At 40.9% G+C, this 24,350-nt stretch overlaps 1 protein-coding gene across 2 annotated transcripts in view; it reads left to right on the forward strand.

Moving 5' to 3' along the window:
* CACNB2 (calcium voltage-gated channel auxiliary subunit beta 2) overlaps positions 1-24,350 on the forward strand; it is a 402,055-nt gene that overhangs the window by 369,614 nt on the left and 8,091 nt on the right. For both annotated transcript variants that reach the window (XM_074984834.1, XM_074984835.1), the window contains 4 exons: positions 3,324-3,433; positions 17,149-17,300; positions 18,315-18,410; positions 23,061-23,246. In XM_074984834.1, the coding sequence (XP_074840935.1) occupies positions 3,324-3,433; positions 17,149-17,300; positions 18,315-18,410; positions 23,061-23,246 (544 nt within the window). The remainder of the gene's footprint in view (positions 1-3,323; positions 3,434-17,148; positions 17,301-18,314; positions 18,411-23,060; positions 23,247-24,350) is intronic.

A 24,350-nucleotide genomic window follows, 5' to 3' on the forward strand; every position in this document is an offset into this window, starting at 1 on the left:
GAGTAGATACACTGAGGCAGCTGTCTTCTGAAAATTAAATGGAGCAAACAAGAAGGGAAGTATGCTTTTATTCTGTAATCTTTGATGGATGCTTTAGCTGAACAGAGGTCAAAGTAAAAGTGTGCCATTTCTCTCAGTGCTGCCAAATGGTCTGGAGAAAACGTGACATTTTCAGTTAAGAGCTTCCCCTTTGTGAGATGGTGGACAATACAGGAAATTGTTATGGTAATATCTTCGTAGATCAGACATCTGACATATAATAGTCATCCTTTATAACACCGAGGTCATCATGACTATGTACTGTTGAAAAATCGTAGTGACAAAATACCAAGTATTGCAAGTAGAAACAAGTGTTGGAATATCTTTCCTTTTTCATTAAGTTCCTTGTGTTCCTGGTGTCAGACATTCTCTTAAAATAATCATAGTGTATGAAACAGGGAGGTTTAAAATAATGTAGAAACTTGACTTGATTCACTGTTACGTATTTACATTTGGGGAAAAATAGGAGAAATCAGAGAATAATAGAACTGGAGAGAATCTTGCGAGGTTATCAAGTCCAGTCCCCTTCACTCAAGGCACAATCAACCCCCCTCTAGACCCTCCCTGGCAGGTGATTATCTAATCTGATCCTAAAATCGCCAATGATGGGGATACCACAGCCTTACTAGGCAATTTATTCAGGTACTTAACCACCCTAATAGCTGGGAAGTTTTTCCTAATGTCCAAACTAAACCTGTCTTGCTCCTTTTAAAACTGCTGTTTCTTTTTCTATTATCAGAAGGAAAAGAAAATATTTTTTCTTCTTCCTCCTTGTAACAATCTTTTAGCTACTTAACAGCAGTTATGTCTCTTCTCAGTCTTCTCTTTTCCAGATTAAACAAACCCATTTCTTTCCCTCATAGGTCATGTTTTCTAGATTTTTAATCACTTTTGTTGCTCTTCTTTGGACTTTTTCCAATTTGCCCACATCTTTTCTAAAAGATGGCACCCAGAACTGGACACAATACTTCAGATGAGGCCTAGTCAGTGCAGACTAGAGTGTAAGAACTGCTCCTTGTGGCTAACTTACAACACTCCTGTTAATACACCCAAGAATGATATTTGCTTTTTTGCAACAGTATCATACTTGTTAACTCATATTTAGCTGTGTTGCACTATGACCCCAGATCCCTTTCTGCAATACTTCTTTGGAGGACAACTAATTTTATCTTCCAAAGCGGAGTACTTTGCATTTGTCCTTATTTAATTGCATCCTGTTTACCTTAGAACATTTGTCCAGTTGTCTAGATCATTTTGATCATAATCCTACCCTATTAAGCATTTGCAACTCTTCCCAGTTCTATGCCATTATCTAAATCATTGATGAAAATATTGAACAGAACAAACTATTAGCTATAGCATGGAGGAAGGAAACTGACAAACATGTAAAATCAAAACTTGTTTTGCTAAATATAAGATGTAACTTTTAGCAAATGGGCATAACAGCCTTAGTAATGAAAATTAGATTTAGGTTTTCCAGAACTGAATAGAATAATCTATACAGTGTTATGCTAAGAATTGTGGCATTTGGCTTTGCTTTTAGCTGTTGGCCAGACAGCTAAAAGCTGTTTTATGAATGTCTCTAATTTGGACTGTAAAAATAATTCTTTTTTATATATATAAACTCTAGATTGCTTCATTAGATAGTTTACACAGATATTGAGCACAGTCAAAATGAATTGAGCTATTTGTTTAGATTTTAACTGAATTACATATGACTTATTCTCCAAGAAAATATCCTTTTAATTCTTAGCAAATCCATTTCTTCCTCTTAAATGGCAAAGAAATGTATAAAAGTGGGAAGGGGGAAATGGGATCAGCCTGATTTAAATCTTATCTTCAGAAGAATGTGACCCCCCTGCTTAATGCAGAAAATTTGAAGGTAGAATCATAATGAAGGATGTAGGTAGGCTGTAGAAACTAGAAGCTGAGCTGTTTTCATAGGGAGAAGAAAATACAAAAGGTAATGTAGGGGGTCACTGTGACCAAGCAGGAAGTAATCCTTTGTAATTGCCTCATCCTCACTCACTGTCCAAAGAGTGACTCTTCCAGGCACTCAGCCCTTAGCTTTCATTGGCTCGCCTACCTATACTTTCATTTCTTTGCAGTTAAAGCCTAAACATTTGCAACTGATAGTGCATTGCAGGATCTGTTGTGACAGTGAAATGTAGACCTTGTTTTCTGTTACAAACTTACACAAGGACATTGAACCGCTTGATACGAATATCATAGCAGTTGGGTGTAGCATGCAGTAGTCTGGGTATTAAGTCCTGTAAGAACTTTTGTAATAGATATTACTGTTAGTATTACACATGCAGATCAATATTCCAGATAAAGAACAGGGAAAATGTATTCTTCTGTGGGGCAGATTATGTATTCCCATGGAAATACCTGTAGGAGGTAGTTTGAGGGGCCACAAAGCTCTTCAGAGGTTAGTTTCCTATATTTCTTTCTAGCCATCTTATCTGTGGCTGTTGAGAAAGCTTGAGGTGTAACCTACAAACTGTGTGAATCCTAGGAGTCCAAGGGAAAAACAACTCTACAATCCCCAGAATTCTGGTTGCCGCTCCCTTGGCAGCGTGGTTTCTGTAGACAGTAACCATGCTGCTGTTAGATGTGCATTTATACTGTGCAAACAAAGGGATGCAGATTTAGCACTTTCATAAGTACCGCTCAAAGCAGTATCAATTACATAAATTGTAGACAACCTGCAGCACATAGATCACATGTGACACATCTGGGTTCTATGTGTGACTCACGCGACATTTTGTCTACTGTTGTCTATGTGCAGGGTTCCCAGACTCTGCTGATTTCTGACTGCGTAGATTTTTCTTTTTTCCTACCAGTCTCACTAAAGTGACACAGGCATAAAGCAAAGGCATGTAAAGTGAGGTGTGTGCTGATTGCACACAGTTTTGATGGTGAGAGCCATGTGCTCCCTCTGCATCCAATCAAAGGGCTGATACAGTTCAATTAGCACACTCTGCAAATCGTACTTAGGCACAGTTACTAAAACTACCCTGTCCTGTGAAACTGTCTTAGTTATGTCAGTCTTGTGACCCATGAGATGGAGGGCCAGTCATGCAGCCCATTCATTAGCCTACTTTGCCTATTGCTGAATTAAGATGTAGATATCCACTGTTCATCCACTTCCTACAAAAAGGACAGTGCCACAGAGAGGGTCTCCTCTCTTTTTTGGTCCTCTCTGCCTTTTCAATGTCTGACTTTTTGCCCCGCTTTCCTATATGACGAGTAACATACAGAGCTGTTGTTTTTTTTTACAGTATATCAATCACACGGGTCACAGCAGACATCTCGCTTGCCAAACGCTCCGTATTAAACAATCCTAGTAAGCATGCGATAATAGAACGGTCCAACACAAGATCAAGCTTAGGTAAGTAGTGTACGTTGTGATAATAACCAGAGACTGACACTGCAGTATAGTACTCCCAGTTCCTGTCTACAACAAATAGCATCCGCTACCTCTGATGCAAAAGGGGCACGGTTCATAGTAATTTCAGTTATGAGGCCAATAAATCAGAGGCCCAGGAATGTCAAGTCACTTCTGAGAGCACTGCCTGAGAATATACTTTCAGGTACTGGTATGAAGCTACCATTTTCCCACTGAGACTGGTGTTTGTTTTGGAACAGGCCTCAATGGGAGTAACAACTAGCATTTTGCATATAAAATGTGGGCATATCCCTTTGGATAAGTAAAGATGTAGTCTCACAATTCCAGCAAGTAGGTGGTTCTCAGGGTTAGTAAGAAGTCTGATCTTCAGTGGGATACCTGTAATACGTACTGATATTTCTGAAGTTTTCATTTTGATTTTCATTTTCAATATGGAATTCTCTTGGATCTGAGCAGCTCGTTTAAAAATTAACGATAAATGCAGAAAAAGTATATTTTGTATTGTTCTGGTTAATATAAAGACTGAAAAAAAGCATAATTCATATTCAGCTGAATTCTCAGCATGCCAGTTGGTGCGTAGCTCCTTTGACTTTTAATTTCACCAAAGTTCACTATCTTGGGATCTGACCCATTCCACTTCTGTATGGAAGGAAGAAATGGCTACAAGAACAGCTTGAAAATTTTCTTTTAAAACCCATCCTTTGAGATCCTGGATGACAAGTAGAGCTAGATCTATAGTAGGAAAATGTATTTGCATAACGATGGGATAATTTCTAAATAAATTTAATTTGGACTGTTCACATGCCTTTTTATTTGCTCTGTGCAAAGTTTTGTTCATGTGAACCTTCTTGTTAGTGAATTTCAGGCCTGTTGCAAAATTGGCCACAATTGCTTTAGTAATTTATTAATAATTAGCTTAGAGCTGAAGTCAAAGATGGTTCTAAAGATTAGGTTATACAGTCATGGAACACAAATAGTGTCATGTTGCTCTGTTGAACAACTTCAATATAAAAGAGTGAATATATAGTACTTGAAGAATAATCACAGTAGTCCAAAGGATACCTAGTTGGGTAGGCTAAAATGTGTTTAAACATCTAGAACATCCATGGAAGATTTTTCACTAGTGATTTCTTTTAAAAAATGAATTTATTTGTTAATCGGAAAAGAGCTAAATTTTCTGAATAAACAGTTCACAGTGTATTGTTCACCCAGCTTTAATGACAGACTTTAGTGTGTAGCACCTCACCAACCCTTCTGTCTACTTACTGTTATACTGACATGAGCTCAGTTGTAGCAGAACAAATGGTGTGTGAGGGTGTGTGTTTATATAGGGTAAGCTGATGGCAACATCTATTATTAAGGTTACCTTACTCTTCACAGTTATATCCAGTTTCTTATATTTTTTTAAACTTTAATCATTTGGGATGAAATTTTACATTCAGGGTATCTGCCTCAGGCTGAATTTCAGTCAATGCAGTTCTGCTGTTTCCAAGCATGACACTAGGGAAAGAGATGTTATTCTTCCCAGTTCAAAAAAGAAAATTCTGGCAGCCTTTCCTTTGAAATGCTCTAGAGCCCCGCGCCTTGGAGCTGAGTCTTGCAATTTGACAGACTTTGTGTCAGGTATGTTCCTTTTCCCATTCCTTGCAAAATCTATGCAAATTTGGCCAATCATAAGCCTTTGGATAAAAATCACAGTTCATGGATGCTAAATAAAGATTCAGAAAGATTGCCTGCACTGAGTATGTTCTGTCCCAGGGCCATGCCGGGAATTCTTTTCAGTTGCAACTTTTTGTTGCTTCAGGCCATGCCAGGTCTGGAGAGTGGAACTGAGAATAGGAGTACAGTATTTGCAGTACTGGGCCCAGGCAGCATGCGTGCAAGTTTAGCTACCTTGGTGATTCTGCTGGTTCTTGGCACTGCTGCAATTGTAAACAGCCACTGAGCTCATTTTTGGTCTTTTTCTATGTCAAGGCTGCAGTTATTTGGTTCTGGTCATTCTGCAGATATGAAGAGATCATTGTCACTAGATTTAATTGCAATACATTTTTTTATTTAAAAGCATCAGTGCCCCATTCCCTGGGAAACATGTGGATCAAAGGCCCTCCCCTCCCCCTGCCCTTACCAGGCACTACTCCCTGCCTGCTATGGGAATGCTGGGAGAAAGCTCCGGACAAGCATAGTGCTACACTGCTGTCCCAAATGAAGCGTCAGGGGAGCGGAATGCACAGAGCCGCTTCCTCCTCCTCCTGCCAGGGTCTGAACCAGATTTGAGACACCCGGGTTAGGGAGGTTCAAATGTACTTACATCTCCGTGTACAGAGCAGAGTGACAATTCTCTATATGAAGCTTTTGTTTATACTGATTTCCCTAGTGCTTTTTATGTGGCCTATTGTAAATTTAGCCAAATAGTTGGATGAGTTGATGCACGCCCCGGAAGACCTCTGTGTACCGCCCAGGGTACACACACCCCTGGTTGAGGACCACTGTCCTAAATAACCTAATCAGTTTTGTATATAGCTGTGACACGATGTACATCTTTCCCAAACTTGAAAAAGAGTTCTTTGTAAGCTTGAACACTTGTATCTTTCACCAACAGAAGCTGCTCCAATAAAGAATATTTATCATCACCCACTTTATTTTTCAGTTAGTCTCATTGTTCTTCCTTCTTGAAGATATCAGCCTTACAATTAGAATTTATGTGCCTGTCTCTTAAAAGGAAAAAAAATGAATAAAGAAGTGAAAGAACTGCTGTATTTGCGGTCTCAATAAGAATCTGTTTCCATTGGGGAAATAAATCAGTCTTTTGTAAGAATGATTTTCACCAGACTATAAAGGATAGGGCTGCACAGCAGTTAAGTATATAATAGAAGTATATTTGCCTACTACTGGAGAAGTATATTACACTTGCTATGAGACCAACCGATTTAACGTTTTGAGCAGGGTTACTTTCAAGGAAGTATATATTAAAATAGTAGAACAACCAAAAAAAAAGTCCAAATAAAACACCTGGGATAAAGAACTGCATTTGAAGGATTATGAAGATGTACATTATAGACCTAAGATTGTTCAGTCTTGATTGGAAACAGCTTGAATAAGGAGCATATGAAAATAAAGATTTGAGGATTTGATTTATTGGAAACCAAAGTGACAGCTAAAAATGTCTGTTTCTGCGTATTTTAATGCAAAACTAATCTATCCAAGAATGACAGCAAGATACTAACTAGCACCAACCTTTATGCAAAATGATTCAAAGGGCAAAATAAAGTTTTACTCAAGTTGGATCTGAAAGCTCACTTTTGTTTCTCAAAACAGCTGCATACAGAAGGAAACTATTTGCTTGTCAGTAATGTCTATATCTTTATGTGAAATTTCAATAGCTAGAGACAAATTATACCAAAATGAAAGGGAGGTTCATTTGCTAATTGCTTAAAATGCCTTAAAAAAGTTTGTCTTTTTGAGAAAATACTTTTCACAGAAAAGAGGTAAAGTATGTGGTAAAAAAATCCAAAAGTCAGTCCAAAATTTTCAAGTGCATGGCAATTTAAGTGTCTACATGTGTATATGGTATCTGCAGAAGCTACTGAATTAGTTTTACATTTTTGCTGCATTTCTTTGTCAATATTAAGCATCCGAACCTTTTTCTTGGTTGTTCCTATGTATGTGACATTTCTAGTTGCTCTTGTTATCTCATGCTGTATGCTTTGTAGGAGAACCTGATTGTCTTGGCTTTTTCCATTCTTTGCTTCATTAATGCCCTCCCTTTCCAGATGTTTTGGGTACGTATATAAGCTTGCAAATTGTTTCTTGCTAATTTTGTGTTTTTTGGTTTATTGTGCCTCACAAAACCACTGTCTGTTTCTAGTAGCTGGTTTTATAATAATATAAATTCAAGCTGTACTATGCACTGATACTATTTTCTTTGGGATGTCATTTTCTTGCTTTATTTAAAATGTTTAAAATAAAGTTGAGGGTGATGAGTACACTATACTATACTACACAAATGTAGGTTTTTAAGTTGTATTCACAAGAGCTGCCTGCACTGGTGCAAACTGGTAAAAATGTGAAAATATAGTTTTAAATAAGATTAATTGATCACACAGTCAGACGATTATGAACTGATCTGATTTGCAGCAGCCTGTTTGGAGTTATATGCACACATTTTCACATGTAATTTAAATGCCTAACTTTGAAAATTTGACCCTAAAAAATTATAGAAATCCTTGATGTTTTGCTAGTATCCTGTAGATTATATCCCAAGGAATGAAACACAGGGGTTTATATGCACATGAAAGCACACTCTTATGTTTAGTCAGTTCACAATTAATCTATCTTTTTTTTAAATTTATATGCAAACCTAATAGAAATATTTGAACGGTCATAACCAGTACATTCTTTACAATTAGTTATTGGAAGAAGATAAAGTTGCTGTGGTATTTAAAGTGTTTAATGTTTAATTTGTGGCGTAGGTGTATGGTTTCTGTTCCAGAATAAATTCTTCACTACCCATAAAATAAATTTAAACCAGCATGAGAAAGGAATGTAGGTTGTCCAACATGCTGACAAAGCACCTTGCCGGAGCTATTGAGTACATGTGGTAGGCAGTGGGAACAAAGATTCTGGGTTCGTCTGCACTTGAAACACTACAGCAACACAGATTCAACTGTGCTTCTGTAGTGCTTCAGCGTAAACAGTACCTACACTAGTGTGAAGTATTTGCCTATTGCCAGGTAGCTACCAGGTCTTAGAAAGTATATTTGGGTTTCAAACTACCAACATTTTCTTATAGCCCAGAGAAAAAATGGGTTGAGGAGTTAGGAAATGACCTTGACCAGCTCCTTATAATTCAGACTTTTTGAAAACTGCTGTCCCAGATCCTAGGTAATTGCCAATGAACTCAGCGTAACTCAGATTTTGAAGCTGCTCTCCCAAGCCAACGGCTTGAAGAAGGCTCTTATGTATTCCGTTTTCTCAAGGAGCTAATCTAGCAGCCAGCAATTGCTAAGGTATAGCAAAGCCCTCACCACACCTCATGGGAGGGGACATAGAGATGTCTGAGGCCTGACATTTCTAATTTTCCAGCCCCCACTCAACATCAGAGCCTTCTAGTCTTCCCCTGAACTGAACTAAGCACAGCATAGGATCAGGGTGTGTGCATAAATATGACTTGTGCACGCACTGGAGTTGTGTGTTCAACCCCACCTCACCCATGTTCTGAGTTTTGAGTATTTAACTTCAGATTTAATGTCACATTGACATCGCTACTGTCACTGTAATTTCATTTTTTTTGTTTGTTTTTCAACAACATGGGAAGGAGGAGGGTAAATGTCCCCAGTTCAGTAAGTTACAGACACCAGGCAGCAAAACGTCATCAGACTTCAGCAGGGCCGACAGCTGCCACAGGCCTTGCGGCAAAGTGGGGCAAAGGCCCTCGAGCCCAGCTCCAGGCCCTGAAAGGGGTGGGGCCAAGAGCAGAATGTGCTTGGTCTAGGAAATTTAGCCCTCAGCACCGCCTGGACCGTGGTGCTGCCCCCCATCCCCTCCTCACACTCACACTCACACTCCCTCATAGCTGCATGCAGCTGAAGCAGCCCTGCTGCGGCACTGCAAAGGGGCCTGGAGTTCCTTAGTTGCCGTTGCTGGAAGTCAAAATACTTTGCTTTATCTAAACAGCACCTGTAGGTTTGTAATTCAGAATTCCTGGCTCAGGTGCTACACTGTCACTCAGGGTGTATTTATTTCCCAGCTCAGGTAGCAGTACAGGTGCTAGCTCGGGCTGGAGTTAGCACTCTGCAACTAGCAGTGTGTTATGTCGAGTCAAGCTAGTTAATGTGCGTGTGTGTCTACCTAAGCTGGGGCTTACACCTCTCAGCTGCTCTATAGTCATAGCCTTTACGCCCCACTCCCTTCGCAAAGGAACCTGAAAGCTGCTCTTGTAGGATCCTCCTCAAAGTGCCACTATAGCAACTTCTGTGTCAACACCCCACCTTTGTGGTGCAAGTACAACTGGCATGATTGGGACTCCCATACATCCCCAAATACTGCTGTCAGCTGTATTGTCCTCTTGGGGTTAGCAGACATCTTAGGGCAGCTTTCAGGGATTTAGTCAGACTTACGGGAATGCAGTGCTTGCCTTTTCATCCCTCCGTGATATGAGTCCATATGCGTCAAACCATCTGAAGTAATTCCTTTTCATCATGTTACTTTTGGTGGGCTTTCTGCTATGTATCAATATGTTAGAAAAGGCTCAAATTGGTTTGTGATACTTCTGTTCTTATATGCAGGGAATGATTTTGTTATCTATTGAAGTGGAAGTTTTGACTTCCTTTTCTGAAGCAGAGGCAAAGCTTGTTAAATAAAAAGAGAGAAAAGTCTTTCATGCCAGTGTTAAAAGTACATGCGCAAGCACATCACCTCACATAATATGGCCCTGAAAACCTCTAGTTAAAAGTCAAGGCCAAAAATTTCATATGTGGATTCATAAGCTTAGGAATTAAATCTATGTTAGACACATAAATAACTGGTTTATTCTTCAAAGGTGTTGAGCAACTCTAGAGCTGTGTCTACACGTGCACGCTACTTCAAAGTAGCGGCACTAACTTCGAAATAGCGCCCGTCGCGGCTACAAGCGTTGGGCGCTATTTCGAAGTTAACTTTGACGTTAGGCGGCGAGACGTCGAAGTCGCTAACCTCATGAGGGGATGGGAATAGCGCCCTACTTTGACGTTCAACGTTGAAGTAGGGACCGTGTAGACGATCCGCGTCCCTCAACGTCGAAATTGCCGGGTCCTCCATGGCGGCCATCAGCTGGGGGGTTGAGAGATGCTCTCTCTCCAGCCCCTGCGGGGCTCTATGGTCACCGTGGGCAGCAGCCCTTAGCCCAGGGCTTCTGGCTGCTGCTGCGGCAGCTGGGGATCCATGCTGCAGGCACAGGGTCTGCAACCAGTTGTCAGCTCTGTGTATCTTGTGTTGTTTAGTGCAACTGTGTCTGGGAGGGGCCCTTTAAGGGAGCGGCTTGCTGTTGAGTCCGCCCTGTGACCCTGTCTGCAGCTGTGCCTGGCACCCTTATTTCGATGTGTGCTACTTTGGCATGTAGACGTTCCCTCGCAGCGCCTATTTCGATGTGGTGCCGCGCAACGTCGAAGTTGAACATCGACGTTGCCAGCCCTGGAGGACGTGTAGACGTTATTCATCGAAATAGCCTATTTCGATGTTGCTACATCGAAATAAGCTATTTCGATGTTGGCTTCACGTGTAGACGTAGCCTAGAAGATGTTGACTTCTGTAGGAGAAGTGAAAGCCCAGAGCCTCTGCAAATAACACCAGTGGAAGAGATATCTAAATATATATTTAGGTATCTAATTGCCAGTACTTACCTGAAAATTGTGGCCCACATGTTATTGAACGTTACCAAGTATACCCACACTCTTAAGAAAACAGCAGCCACCCTGTTCGGACTGCAAAATCAGCAAAATTAGCTCAGCTCTCGTTTCCAAAACCATATAATTTCAGAAAGTTCCTTTATAAGCCTTCCAGGGCTAGATGATTTTTATTTTTCTTTTGAGAGCGATCATTCTAGCTCCAAAGCCACTGGGTGGATCCTCAACTGATGCAGATCTTCATCCAAAAGGAGGGACTAAACCAGTTTGCCCTAGCCAAGATCCTCGCCTACCTGATTTTTTTTTTTTTCCTTTTGAGTATGACTATTTACTAAGTAGCTGGGGAAGTCTGAACTTCATTCAACTGTGTGACTTCATTCAACTTCCTTTGAAGCCTTTTTTTTTGGACAGTTTTGGTTGAGAATGAAGTGGACGTCAGAAGATCTTTGGCATCTCTGAATTTTTTTTTTGAAGATGGCATGTGCAAAGGAAATTTCCATTATTTTGGATCTAAACTCAATGTGATTCTTTTCCAACATGCTTGTCCCAAGGTCTTGTGGCTCTCACTCACTAGATAGGCCTTTTCTGAGTGCTTTTCATATTTCAAAAGTTAATGAAAATTGATTCTTATAAAATTTTCAAGAGTTAAAATATCACAGGAAAGGTCTATTATATTGGAAAAAATGCAAGTAATTGTACTCTACTATATTTTTGAGAGGTTTTTGTCTGTGAATCTGTCCATGTGACTGTCCATCTGTCTACTCCTCCTAAAGAGCTAAAACCACCAATTTCAGTAGACAGCTTCTTCTTACTGTATCTTAAAGCAATATGAGGGGTTGGTTGTGCCAGGAAGATAGGATGTACCTGGAAAGGGATCGCTTCTCATAAAACCATACAGAAAAGAGTCAGAATCATCAGGTGGTGGCTGGGGCACCCTGCCCTTTCCCTCATCTGGGACTGACCCAGCCCCAAGCCTGCCACTCCCCAGGGGCCATTTAGATGGTGGTCTGAAACACCCTCCCCTCTTCCCTGATTCATACAGGAACATTACTGCCTGTTCCCTTTTGTCAGGAAGGGAGGGGCAAGTGTGCAGTTTGTTGCCTTCCTCGCTCTGGCTGGGGAGTGCAGAAGGCAGACGAACCCGGATCTTTTCTAGGTGGGGGAGATAGTCCACTTCCTCGGCTGTGCCTGCTGGAGCTGGTAGAGGCCATGGAGAGGCACTTCACACCTGGTCCCGAGCTGCTGTAGTGAGAAAGGGATGAGGTGGTTCTCTGTCCCTGGGACAACGTGCATACTGAACTCTTCATTCCCAGCCCCACCCCAGAGCGATGATTTAAATGAAGAAAAAAAAATTAATTGAGTTAAGGACCTAACGCTCAGTAAAACTTTTAGTTTCTTATAATTCTTTCTGAACATGCTGGTTCACACCAAGAAATATTTTGGGAGCTAGAATTAGCATATGACTCTTCCGCTAGTGTGATGGTTGCAGACCAGACTGGTTTTGTCTCTTACACAGTATTTTTCACATTTTCAACAGTCTATGGGCTGAACTATATTTGATCATATGAATGCCACAATTTTGTTGTTTTGTCGGTTTTCTGGTGTTGCTGATGAACATAAAGCCATGCACATATGAATTCCATGCATCAGCAGAATTATAATACTCATATAGGTTGGATTCACCAGCTCCCTGATGCTATTATAGCTTATGGGCTGGACCAGTTACCACTGAAATGCTCCACATATTTGAAGAAGGATTCAATTTTCCCACCCCAACATCTCTGTAATGCTGTCAAACAAAGCTGTTTTACTGCAGCTTTGCACAAGAGAGCCCACAAATTTTATTTTGATGAATGTGTTGAGTTGCTAGATAAATGAAGGACTGTCCTGTCCCTCAGTAATCATCATGCCTTTCCCCATTCCAAGGTAGACAGTTGTAATGGACTTTGTACTCCACTTGCAGTCCACTTGGAAGGGTTGCACTGGAACACCGCTTGCTCAGGCTGCTCAGATTCATGCACCAAATGCCTGTTCACTTCAGGATGCACATGCTGGTGTGAATGTTATGGGATTGTACAAAACTGAGTGAAAGACTTGTGGGATCACTTTTTGGAGCTGATGTTATATCCCACACATGGGAAGCTCCATCTTTGAAATTTGCTCCCGTTTAGTGGCCTTCTGCCACCAATATCTGTCAAGCTTCAGGACAAAATATGTCTGGTTTATTTTCTTTAGCATTTGATTAACAACTTTTGTTTTTGTCTTACATGGTTTATTTATGTTTGTGAGTGTTGTAATAGCCGGGCTTTACGTTCATCATGATGACCATCATGATAGCTTGAGCTTTATTTATACATCCCAATACGAGTGGTTAATGCAACTGATGTGAGTTCATTTTTATAAGCTTGCTGCTGTGATTTTTTTAGTAGATCAGAGGTGACATTTCATTAATACTTGAATTTCATGGAAAGGGAAATTACTGACCTATACGACTGCTTTCTTTAAAAAATATTGCTTGGACAGTATTTTCCCTTCTGGGTCTCAGATCCATAATCTAAGATGTGTGGGTGCCCTGCATTTTGGTTGCTCATTGCAGAATTATGCAGCTCCTAAAAAAAGCCATCTGTCCCATTTGGCAGTCATATTCCAGCTTTTGGGCTTCTCTGATGCACTGGGAGCCTTTGCTCAAAACCATGAGGGAAGGTGAGTGAGCATCCCTTTGGAAGCAAAATTACCAGTCAGTAATTTACAAGACTCCTTCAGAGAAGGAGTATTGCAACATAGTAATTTTCCCTTCTTGAAAGAGAATAAAATTCAATCAGAGCATAACAATAAACTATGGTCAGCCAAGCAGAGAGGACTTTTGTTTAAATAATGGTTGGGAAAAATACACCATCTCAGATGCAACACAAATCACCAAAATGAGAGCAAAGGGGAAAGATTCAAATAAAATTGGCCAATTCAAATACACATTCCAGAAGGAAGAAATAGACATCTTGTGAGTTTGGACTCCCCTTTGTTGAAGAACTGTTCTGCAACATGCAAATCAACAATAGCTTCACTCCCAAATGTGCAAGCAAAATGTTCTAACTTTGTGAGCATCCAGAGTGTGGCCTATGTGACTTCCTTGAAGAAATCTAAGGGAAACATTTCTAAGACAGGCACTGGAGGCTGCCTGCCTCTGATCAAGTATAATTTCACATATCCAACCAGGTGATAGCAATTAATATTGCATTCCAACAATGATTTAGTCATGTCTCTCTTAGAAATAGTGGTATGTAGTGAGTAAATAAGAAAGCACGTTTGACAGACTTTCTAAGGATACAGGTAAGCCCCTTTCCTGCTTCTGCCCTCAGACCTTATAACATGAAACATGTCAAGAAGGACCTCCCTGGGATGGGCCCGGAAAACATGTTGGCAGGATAATAGGCTTCTTAGGACAGAATTCTAAAGCCATCTTGGACTAGAATGTGTGATGAATCTGAAGCATCACCTTTTCCAAATCAAACTTGATATAAGTTGGATAAATCAGTAGAGCCCTAGGCTTATTTCCTCCGAGCTGAGTCACTACCACTACTACCATCTGTTAGTCTATAAGGTGCCACAAGACTTCTTGTTGTTCTCGAAGTTACAGACTAACACAGCTACGTCTCTGATACTTACCACCAAAATGAAATTCTTTGTGAGAATCGTGCCACATTTAAATGGGAAGAAAAGAGGTACCAGGGCGTAAGCAATTACTTCACTTTCATAACTGACTTTACATACCCAGAGGTGCTAAAGCTATGAACTGGCAAACCTAGAGGTTCTGGAGCTCAGCCATAGCAAAGCCTTGGCACAAATTAAGTACTAAACTCATAGCCATTGAGTAGAGTCTTCATCCTCTTTAATCAGGACCCACATTAATGTCACATGTTACTGTGAGGGATTTCCAAAGCCCACTGGTGAACCTTAGGTTAGCCAAGCAAAAACATTTTACTTGTCTATTTCATAAAGGGCCAAAATAACTGGCAAATTAGCCTGAATAGAGTAAGTTTTCAAATTAGATTCATTAAGGCACAGAACGTAGCCAAAGGTCTACTTGGGTCTTTTTGAGCTGTGCTGCAAAGCTCTTCCAGTTGGCAATGTTTAGGTTGGTTTTTGAGAAGGCAGGAGAATGCAAACCATCTGCTCATTAACACTATACTTACAGATCTTTGCTCTGCCAAGGAGAGAACCCCTGGGCTGTTGTGAAACATGGTGCCTTGACTCTGAATAAGAATCTGAGATCAGATATTCAATAACCAGAAATACTGATGGAAAGACAGATTGGACCCTCTTCAGTTTGTGACAAATGTCTCACTCTCTCTGAATGCTTTGATCAGAAAGCTTCATGTTCTAAAGGAATATCAAAACAAAAAGCAGTCAAGTAGCACCTTAAAATGTGTTAAACCGGTTTAAACCGGGATGGGACCTTTCTGAGTCACTGTAGGGGCTCGTCTGCATACTTGGCTTAATCAAATTCTTGACTTCCCCCCTACCCCTCCACTCTCTGATTTGCTCACCTTGATTATCTTTTTCTGATTTGTCCTCCTTGCTTACTGTTTTTGGTTCTCTGTGCCTTAAATATTGAGTCTGTTCTGGTCTGGCTATGGTCTGAAGAAGTGGGTCTGTCCCACGTAAGCTCGCCTAATAAACTATTTTGCTAGTCTTTAAAGTGCTACTTGATGGCTTTTTGTTTTGATAGTGTATAGACTAGCACGGCTTCCTCTCTGTTACTATTTATTGTTCTAAAGGGTGACAGAGATGCATCTCTGATGTCCCCAGCTGGAAGAAACTCCCACTTCCCCACGCTCTGATCCAGAGGCTGTTCATGCAAGTCCACCACAGATTAGCTCTATCTCTGTAAATAAATTGGGATTTGGGGTATCATGAACCCTAGTGACTCAAAGAGTGACACGTATTGATCTTTTGACACCCGCCAAAGTAATATCCATCACCACAAAACTACCTAAGTCGTGCACTCCAAGTCCTGTTAACCCACCTCAAAAAGCAAAATACAAAACTGATAATGTAATGCCATATTGTAGTATTTGGAAACTGTCTTTGTGTGCATGTGGGCATCCACTAATTTCTTACCCTTGGAGTGACCTTGTTTTAGTTCGTAATCTTGTCTTAAGATAGGAGTGTGGAATGAGAACAGAATTAGAATCCCATCCCATTTGAATTATGATTCTGAGCTGCGACACTGACTGCCTGTGTAAGTTAAGGTAGTCATTTAACCTCTGCCTCGGTTTCCCTGTCTGTGAAATAGGTTAATAATTAGAACTTGGCAGAGAAAAATTATCATTTGTCTCAGAATATTACATTATTCTGATAATTGGTTTTGCTTAAAATTTTTTGAAATGCGTAATGGAAAGCAGTAGAGGCCCAGCTCTGAAGAAGTCCTTGTAGGGTCTTGCCTTGAAATCATGGACCTGGGAAGATGTGCATCCCCTGAAGTCTGCAGATGGGCAAACTAGCAAGAAATCACACAACTTCTGTCAGAAGTCTGCCTGTTTCCACAGAAACTGCATTGAAATGAATGATTTCCATGGAATATTATGATTTTGATCAATCAACAAATTCCTATGAAAAACTGTTTTGCCAGATTTTTTTTCTCAGCAGCTCTGATAGTAAACTTACCTACATCAGGAGCAAGCATTCTACTAATATTGACCAAAATTTTCAGACCTAGTGCCCTGTTACATAAAGTCCCAATTTTCAGAGATAGTAAGTATTGATAACTCACATGGGAGCAAATTGACATTATGGGTGCTTAATACCTTATGACAAAAACAGTCCCCTTTCCATTGCCTCTGTATAAATTCAGTGTATAGCTTCAGACACTTGGGTTTTGAAATTATCATCATCAAGTATAATTAGAGTCTATGCTGCAATAATTAGGAATAAGGAATCCACTCAAAAACTGTAGTAAAATTAAGGAATTCATATTTCAAACATACTTCAAATAAGTCTTCATACATGTTTTTGCTGTGCATACATGGATTCGATCTGATAAGACAGTATTAAAATGGTTCTGCGAACTAGCAGTGTACAAAAGCATGAAGGTGAGACTGGTAAAGAGTACAACCTTCAGAGAACATAAACTGTAGGCGGAATGTTCTTGCTAAAGATATGTTTGCTTCAGTAGAATGCCAGTGACATTAACAATTAACAGCTCCTGCCAATCTACTCATCTGTTGTGGGAGCTGCGTGCCAATCTACCTCATTTTCACATTTGTTAGAATTAATTTCAGTTAAATATTTTCATAACTCTAATTTTCTACTTATCCGCAGCTGAAGTTCAGAGTGAAATTGAACGAATATTTGAATTAGCAAGGACATTGCAGCTCGTGGTACTGGATGCCGATACCATTAATCATCCAGCTCAACTAAGTAAAACCTCTCTGGCTCCCATTATAGTATATGTAAAGATTTCTTCTCCCAAGGTAATTTTCTTACGGCTGTTAATTCTGTTTCAGTCACCTATTCTCTGAGACCCATGCCACAGGTACAAAGAGAGATTCTCCACTGGATGTCATTAAAGATTAAGGAGTTGCACTTTTGAATTATTTACCTTTGGAAGGGGAGATACCACTAAAGTGTGTCCTCTTGATCAGTGGTTTACAAAATCACTTTTTATTTTCAAATAAGAGACAGCCGTAGTTTTAGTAGTTACTTATTTGAACTAAGGGAAACAATTCTCCTCTTGTTTGTTTTTATTTAGGTAATATTACTTTACAAAGCACCAAACCCTTGATAAAAACTGCAGAAATATGAGCTAAGATCTTGTCTCAAAAACTTTACAACCCAAGTAGACAGTATGGAAATGAAAGTAAAGAGGGTAGATGGGCAGAGCACAAGGACAACTGGTACAGTTCTGAGATTGTGTGTACTTCTGTGCTTTTTTGTTCATTTTATTTTTTAAGGTATCTAGTCATTTAATTTGTTGCCATTTCACTGTGTGAGAAAGACTACATTTGTAGTTTTCTTGGAACAAGTCCCACACCTCCTGAAGAGATGGTGGAAGAAGAAAGTGGATGTCTCGCAAAGTGGGTCTGGAAGAGCATTCTCAAGAGTCTCAGTATAAATGGCTACATGGCAAAAGGCCATAAGAGACCAGGAGAACTTGAAGGGGCTAGTTAGTATAACTAGGACAGAAAGGAAGAGAGAAGGGGAGTGAAGGGAATGAGAGCTAGGTTGTGCAGGCCTAAAAGGCCAAGAGGAAGGCCCTTAAAGTCAATAAATGAGATGTTATTCGATATGTTAAAAATTATACAAGAGTATAACTTGTTACTTTTCTAAGATACACAAATATAGGGGGCCTAATCCTGCTCACTTTCAAGTCACTGGCAAATCTCCTGTTGAACTGAATGGTTTGATTGTATTCCAGTGTACTACTTCTTGCTTCTGAATTTTCCTTCGCTACCAACTATGTATTTTAACTCTCTTATTTTCCACAGGTTTTACAGAGGCTAATAAAATCCCGAGGAAAATCTCAGGCTAAACACCTGAATGTTCAAATGGTGGCAGCTGATAAACTGTCTCAGTGTCCTCCAGTGAGTTACTGTTAATGCATTACCCATGTGAAAATGTAGACATGTTCAAAAACACTATTCTATCCTTTGATTCCAAGTAATAGGCTAATTGTGTAACCTTTGTAGGTGGTGCTTGCCACAGTCTGGCCATATTTCACTTGTCATTTCACCCAGAACTCCATTGGAGCTCCCTGCATGGCATAACAGTCAAATATATTGTTTATTTCAGAAACATAATTAGTCCTGGAGATTCATAGGCACTGAGCCATCAATATGTTTACATGATCCATAGCTAAGAAACTGGATTACTGCAGTAACTCTTTCTAGGTTTAACTGAATTGATTTGGATTATGACCAAAAGTTGTGTCTGTCTGAAGTAGATTAGTGGTCTACATAAAATGGTCTGTATAAAGTGAGTTGGTGGCTTCTCTGTAGTTCCTACTGAGCATATGCTATCACAGTTGGCTTCACCTGGATTAATTTAGCATTCTTACTAATTTCAGCAAAGGAGTATATGGCATCATACTATTGATTTGCACTATATCCTTTGTTACACTTAGTTTCTCCATAATTAAAATGAAGATGATAATATGCTGCTCAACTGCTCACTATTAAAGCTGAGCAGGTAATTGATTTTTCTGGTTCAGGAACCAATCTGAAAAAAACACCCCTAAATTCAATCCAAATCATGGAAAGTGTTGTTTTGTTTTTGTTTTTGTTTTTGTTTTTGTTTTTTTTTGGGGGGGGTTGGTGGGGAGGAGTTACTGAAATGAAAAAAAAAGGTGTCAGGTTAAACAAAATGTTTTTGATTTTTATGTTTCATTTCAGGCCATTTTCAGGTGTTCAGGTTGGCTCTGCATATCCCCATTTATGGTCCTATTTATGGCCATTTTGTTCCTCATGATGGAACCATCTCCAAACGGTGTCTCTTAACATGCCCATGTGGCCCCTTCTGTCCCTTCCCTCTGTCTCTCCAGCTGTCCTGGGAGTGAGGTTATATAAGGGGGCACAGTGTTCTCTACCACCTTAGCTCCTTCCAGTCACTGGGCCAGATGGACACACACTGCTCCAGTCCATTCAACACCAGCTGCAGCTGTCCAGCTCATTATTACCATTTGGGTGCCATTCCGAAACAACTGAGAATAAATAACATCTGCCCTGTGAGTTCTGGAAATCATCAGCCATGAATACTCCATCCACTTCCCTTTCTCCTCTCTACCCTCACCATGCCCCATTCAACCAGCACTGTTCCCCATTCCTCCCAGAAACTCTCCTCAGGAGAGTTTATTATGACAAGAAATAGATTACCTCCTTTGTCATGCAGCCTGTAGCTTGGCATCTGTGAGGTAAAGGTTCTACTTTCCTTATTTCCTGATACCCAAGAAGAAATGAGGTTGAAGACCCATACAAGACCTCAAAGTATTGAACAAATTTGTCAAAGCTCAGAAGTTCTAGATAATCACAATAACAGTGTTTTTTCCATCTTTGAAACAGGAAGATTGATTCTGTGCCCTTAACCAACATGCCTATTTGCACATATCAATCCTTCCTTCCCACACATGATTCCTCAGTTTTACCCTGGATCAGGAGCATTATCTATTCACCTCACAGAATACTCACCTCATTTGGCCTCTCATCGGCTCTGAGAATATTCTCCAAGGTTCTCTCTAGAGTGATGGCTCATTTAGGCTCCCAGGGGACTATGATGTACTCCAACTTGGAACTTTTGTCTCCTGAGACCACACTCTTTCAACAAGACCCTCTGGAACAACCAAACTTATGTAGATTTATTCGTAGAGCTAGGCCTACAGATCAAAGTCTAAAAATTGACATTCAGCCCTGTGTAGCACCTAATTCACAGGAGCTAATGTTGTCTTATTACAAGGGCAGCTGTTGCTCCCATAGCACAGATTCCATACCTGGGCCACACTCAGAGCAGCAGTACAGACCAGTCATCAGATATCAGCCGGGTATTGCTTCCTATTTCTGGGGCATATGGCTGCAGGCATGTCTGTGATATCGCGTGCCAAACTTCATGTGAGGTGCCTTCAGATGTGGTTCAGCTCAGTGTCATTGCCCTCAAAGTCAAACACTCCTTGGACTTGTGGAAAGACCCAGTGAATATTTGCATAGCAAGGCCCTTCCTATAAATTTCCCCATTTATACTTCTGACCACCAAGGCATCACCTAAAGGATGGGTGGCACATCTCAACAATCTTACAGCATCATGGAAACTCAGAGTTATGAGGAATGCCTGTACCCACTTCCTTCCACTAATCCAAGGTACATACAAAGGTCTTGCCAGAAAACATAGAATGCATGTCTACACAAATCACCAGGGAGGCACTAAATTATCCTCCTTTTGTACATCACTAAAACTATGGAACTGGTACATTTCCAACAACATCACAATATCAGCAACATGCCGTCCAGAAGAACAGAACATGATAGCGGATAGTCTCAGCCACAAATGACCACAAATAGGAGGTAAATTCTTCAGTACCACATGATGCATTCAGATGGTGAATGGGTAAAATTGACTATGGACCTGTTCACCACTTACCTGAACAAGAAGTGTCCACCTGTACATCACTTGAACAAGGAGTGTAAACCTTTTCCCACGACCCAGATGTGCTAGATTTCATAGAGTGGTGCTTCAGCCTCTGTTTATCAAAGAGTCTGGTCCCCATATCAGGTAATTTGCTGCACTACTTGTCAAACTATCTGTAAGTGAAAATATGCAGAGCCACTCAAAAGCAAAGTAAAGTTTTGTTACTTGTAACCAGAGTGCTTCACGTTAGCACTGCCTATTTACAATTCTTCCAGTGTCACCTTCTTCCCAGTCCTTTTATTCCTGTCTCTGATTTGGAGGTGGAAGGAACTGAGGTTGGAACGGGCTCTGTGCCTCCCCCAAATTTATACACTGTACATTTGGAAATGCTAAGAGGAAGTGAGGAAGGGGCATGCAAGCATCTAGAATACACTGCTTGGAGAAGGCTCTACCATTAGGCATCAAAAGGCACCACAATAAAAATGTGAATATCCAGAGCCCAACTCACAGAAGTAATCTTCTGTTTTTAACAGTACGTCTATAAACAAAAAGTCTAAATGAAACATTTTGAAATGACCAAACTTAACTGTTTCAGCTTTTTTGTTCATTATTTCCCAGTTCATTTTGGCTAAAACAGTTTACCAAATTGAACTGGAATTTGTGAATAATTAGAGATCCGAGAAATGAATTTTTCAATAAATTTACTACTTGGCAAAAAACCACCCAGATTTACTCTCCCAAACATTGTGAGGATTAATATTAGGAATGTACTTTATAATAGTATTGACTGTCTACCTCAGATCACTGGCGTACCTGTAGCGCCAGGTGTGCCCCTGGTATATCATGTCCCAGAGCCAAGCAATGTAGCTGCTTCAGCAGCTAATCCTTGTAGGTGCAATCCTTGGTGGCTCCCATTAAGCACTCTGACATGTGGCTAAGAGAGAGGTTTCTACTGGCGCTGGCAGAAAAGTGTAATGCTTGTGAATACCCTGAGTGCAGATGCTTCAGCAGGTGCAGTTCAGAGTGACTGAACAGTTTTTGTTTGAGTCTCTTGTGCCTGGAGTGCCTTCTCCAGTCCAGTCTCTATTCAAGCAAATAAACCTTTGCAGGCTTTCAGGCAAGGGTCAATCACTCCTTCATAAGACTCATGCATACCTGTTCTCAGCTGTAATATTGGCAGTCAGCGCTTGTTCCACATGTGGCTCTCTCCATTGTCGCTAGGGTTTCTCTCCAGCTCTCTCTGCCACATGGCTCCCACTCCCAAAACAGAGCCCACACACTTCCTGAGTCAGGATCTTTTCCTTTACCTGGCCTCCGGAAGGAGCAGCGCAAAGGGGAGGGGCTGGACAGGAAATGTCCTCCTCGCTTAGTCAAGAGGAAGGGGATGGACAACTGGGAAGAACTGATGTCAGTGCTTGTTCCCAGCTTTGCAGATCCTTCACTATACCATAGTAGCAACAGTTTGCTAGGCATGGTAGAGGCATGTACAAAGTGAAGGCTCCTGCCTTAAAGAACTTAGAGACTATCTGGGGACTATCCAACGGCCACTGAAACTGATTTGGAAACCATTCGATAGACTTCAAGTGGGAATGTGATATAGTGATCAAATAAGAGTGAGTAAGTATCTGTGCAGTGGCTTAAATGTGAAAATCGCCATAAAAATTCTGAGTATTATTAGCTTTATCTATTATTGTCATCACTTTTGTCTAGATTTGTCTGAAGTATCACTAAGTGTAAGGATTCCACAGTATTTCTCTGGTGGCTTGTTATGTCTTTTTTTAATTCCAACAATTAAACCCTTTTCCTACGGTATTACTGCTCTTTCCATGTTTAAAATACCAATTCTGCCTTCCCTGCTTACATATATCTTGCCAAGGGACTTTCATTGGTGCTTGCTATGGAAAGTATCCTGTTATGCTAGGTACAGATTACTTTTAAGACAATTGTTTTTAAAGAAAAAGTGCAATCAGAAAAAAATTCAGGACATGAATATTAGGAATCTGGTTTATTTGTGGTGATTTAGTAAGAGCATTACCTAATGTTGTCTTCCACCAGGACCTGCTGTGGGTTTGTATGGACTCTGAAGGTGGCTGGTCTCACTAAAGTCTCTCCCTTCACAGGAAATGTTTGATGTAATTCTGGATGAGAATCAGCTTGAAGATGCCTGTGAGCACCTGGCTGACTATCTGGAAGCCTATTGGAAGGCCACACACCCTCCTTGCAGCAATCCTCCCAACCAGCTCCTCACTCGCACACTTGCAACAGCCACTCTTCCTATCAGCCCGGGGCCAAACATAAATTTACAGGTATCGTTTCCTCGCTGTCTTTTCTCCCACTCCCTTTCATTTCTGCAGATGGAGGGCGACTTGGCAGGGCACAAGGTGTGAATTCAGAAGATGCTAAATGTGTTTCCCTGGGGGCCATAAGCAGATAGAATCGGGCAGCTCTGCACTCACAAAAAAATTGCTCTTTCTATAATGTAAATACTCTAAGACAGACACTTTTCTTGAGCTCTCCATTGTATTCATGCTAACATTTGTTTCCTTGCTTGCTGACTTGCAAGATATCTTTGGCTTCCCAAGGATGAAAGGGCCTAGTTGGAAACACGTTGATGAGAAATAGAATTTCTGCATGCCCAGAACACCCCTTACTGCATCATTTTTATAATTATTCATGATCAGCCCTTGTTATCCAACAGGCTTAAAAGTAATGCCAAGTAGACAGTGCCTCTGGCAACTTACAAAGGCCGTGTCTACACTAGCCCAGAACTTTGAAATGGCCATGCAAATGACCATTTCGAAGTTTACTAATGAAGCTGAAATACATATTCAGCGCCTCGTTAGAATGCCGGCAGCTGCAGCACTGCGAAATTGATGTGGCTCACCGCCACACGGCTCGTCGAGACGGGGCTCCTTTTCAAAAGGACCCCAGCAACTTCGAAATCCCCTTATTCCTCACAGCAGGCTGCTGGCATTCTAATGAGGCGCTGAATATGCGTTTCAGCGCTTCATTAGTAAACTTCAAAATGGTCATTTGCATGGCCATTTTGAAGTTTTGGGCTAGTGTAGATGTAGCCAAAGTGACTTACACCCCAGAGCTCTGCCTGAGTAACTAGGCTGTGTGTGAGCCGGCCCACCGACAGAGGGGAGAGTTGGAAGGCAAAGGGGGCAGTGGCCCCCAGGCCTAGCATTTAAAAGAGGGCCATGCTTCCAGCTGCCACCACTGCTACTTTGGCAGCACTGGTGGCTGGCACTCCAGGCCCCTCTGAAGTGCTGTAGTGGTGTCAGAGAGGCAGCACCACAGGCTGGGTGGCACTGAGAGCTGACTGCTCTTGGCTCTGCTCCTTCTGCTCTTGGCCTCGCCCCCTTCTAGGGCACAGAGCTGCCCCACCCTCTCTGACCTCACCCTGG

The sequence above is a fragment of the Carettochelys insculpta genome, chromosome 2, assembly GCF_033958435.1.
Source record: "Carettochelys insculpta isolate YL-2023 chromosome 2, ASM3395843v1, whole genome shotgun sequence".
Taxonomy (NCBI): domain Eukaryota; kingdom Metazoa; phylum Chordata; order Testudines; family Carettochelyidae; genus Carettochelys; species Carettochelys insculpta.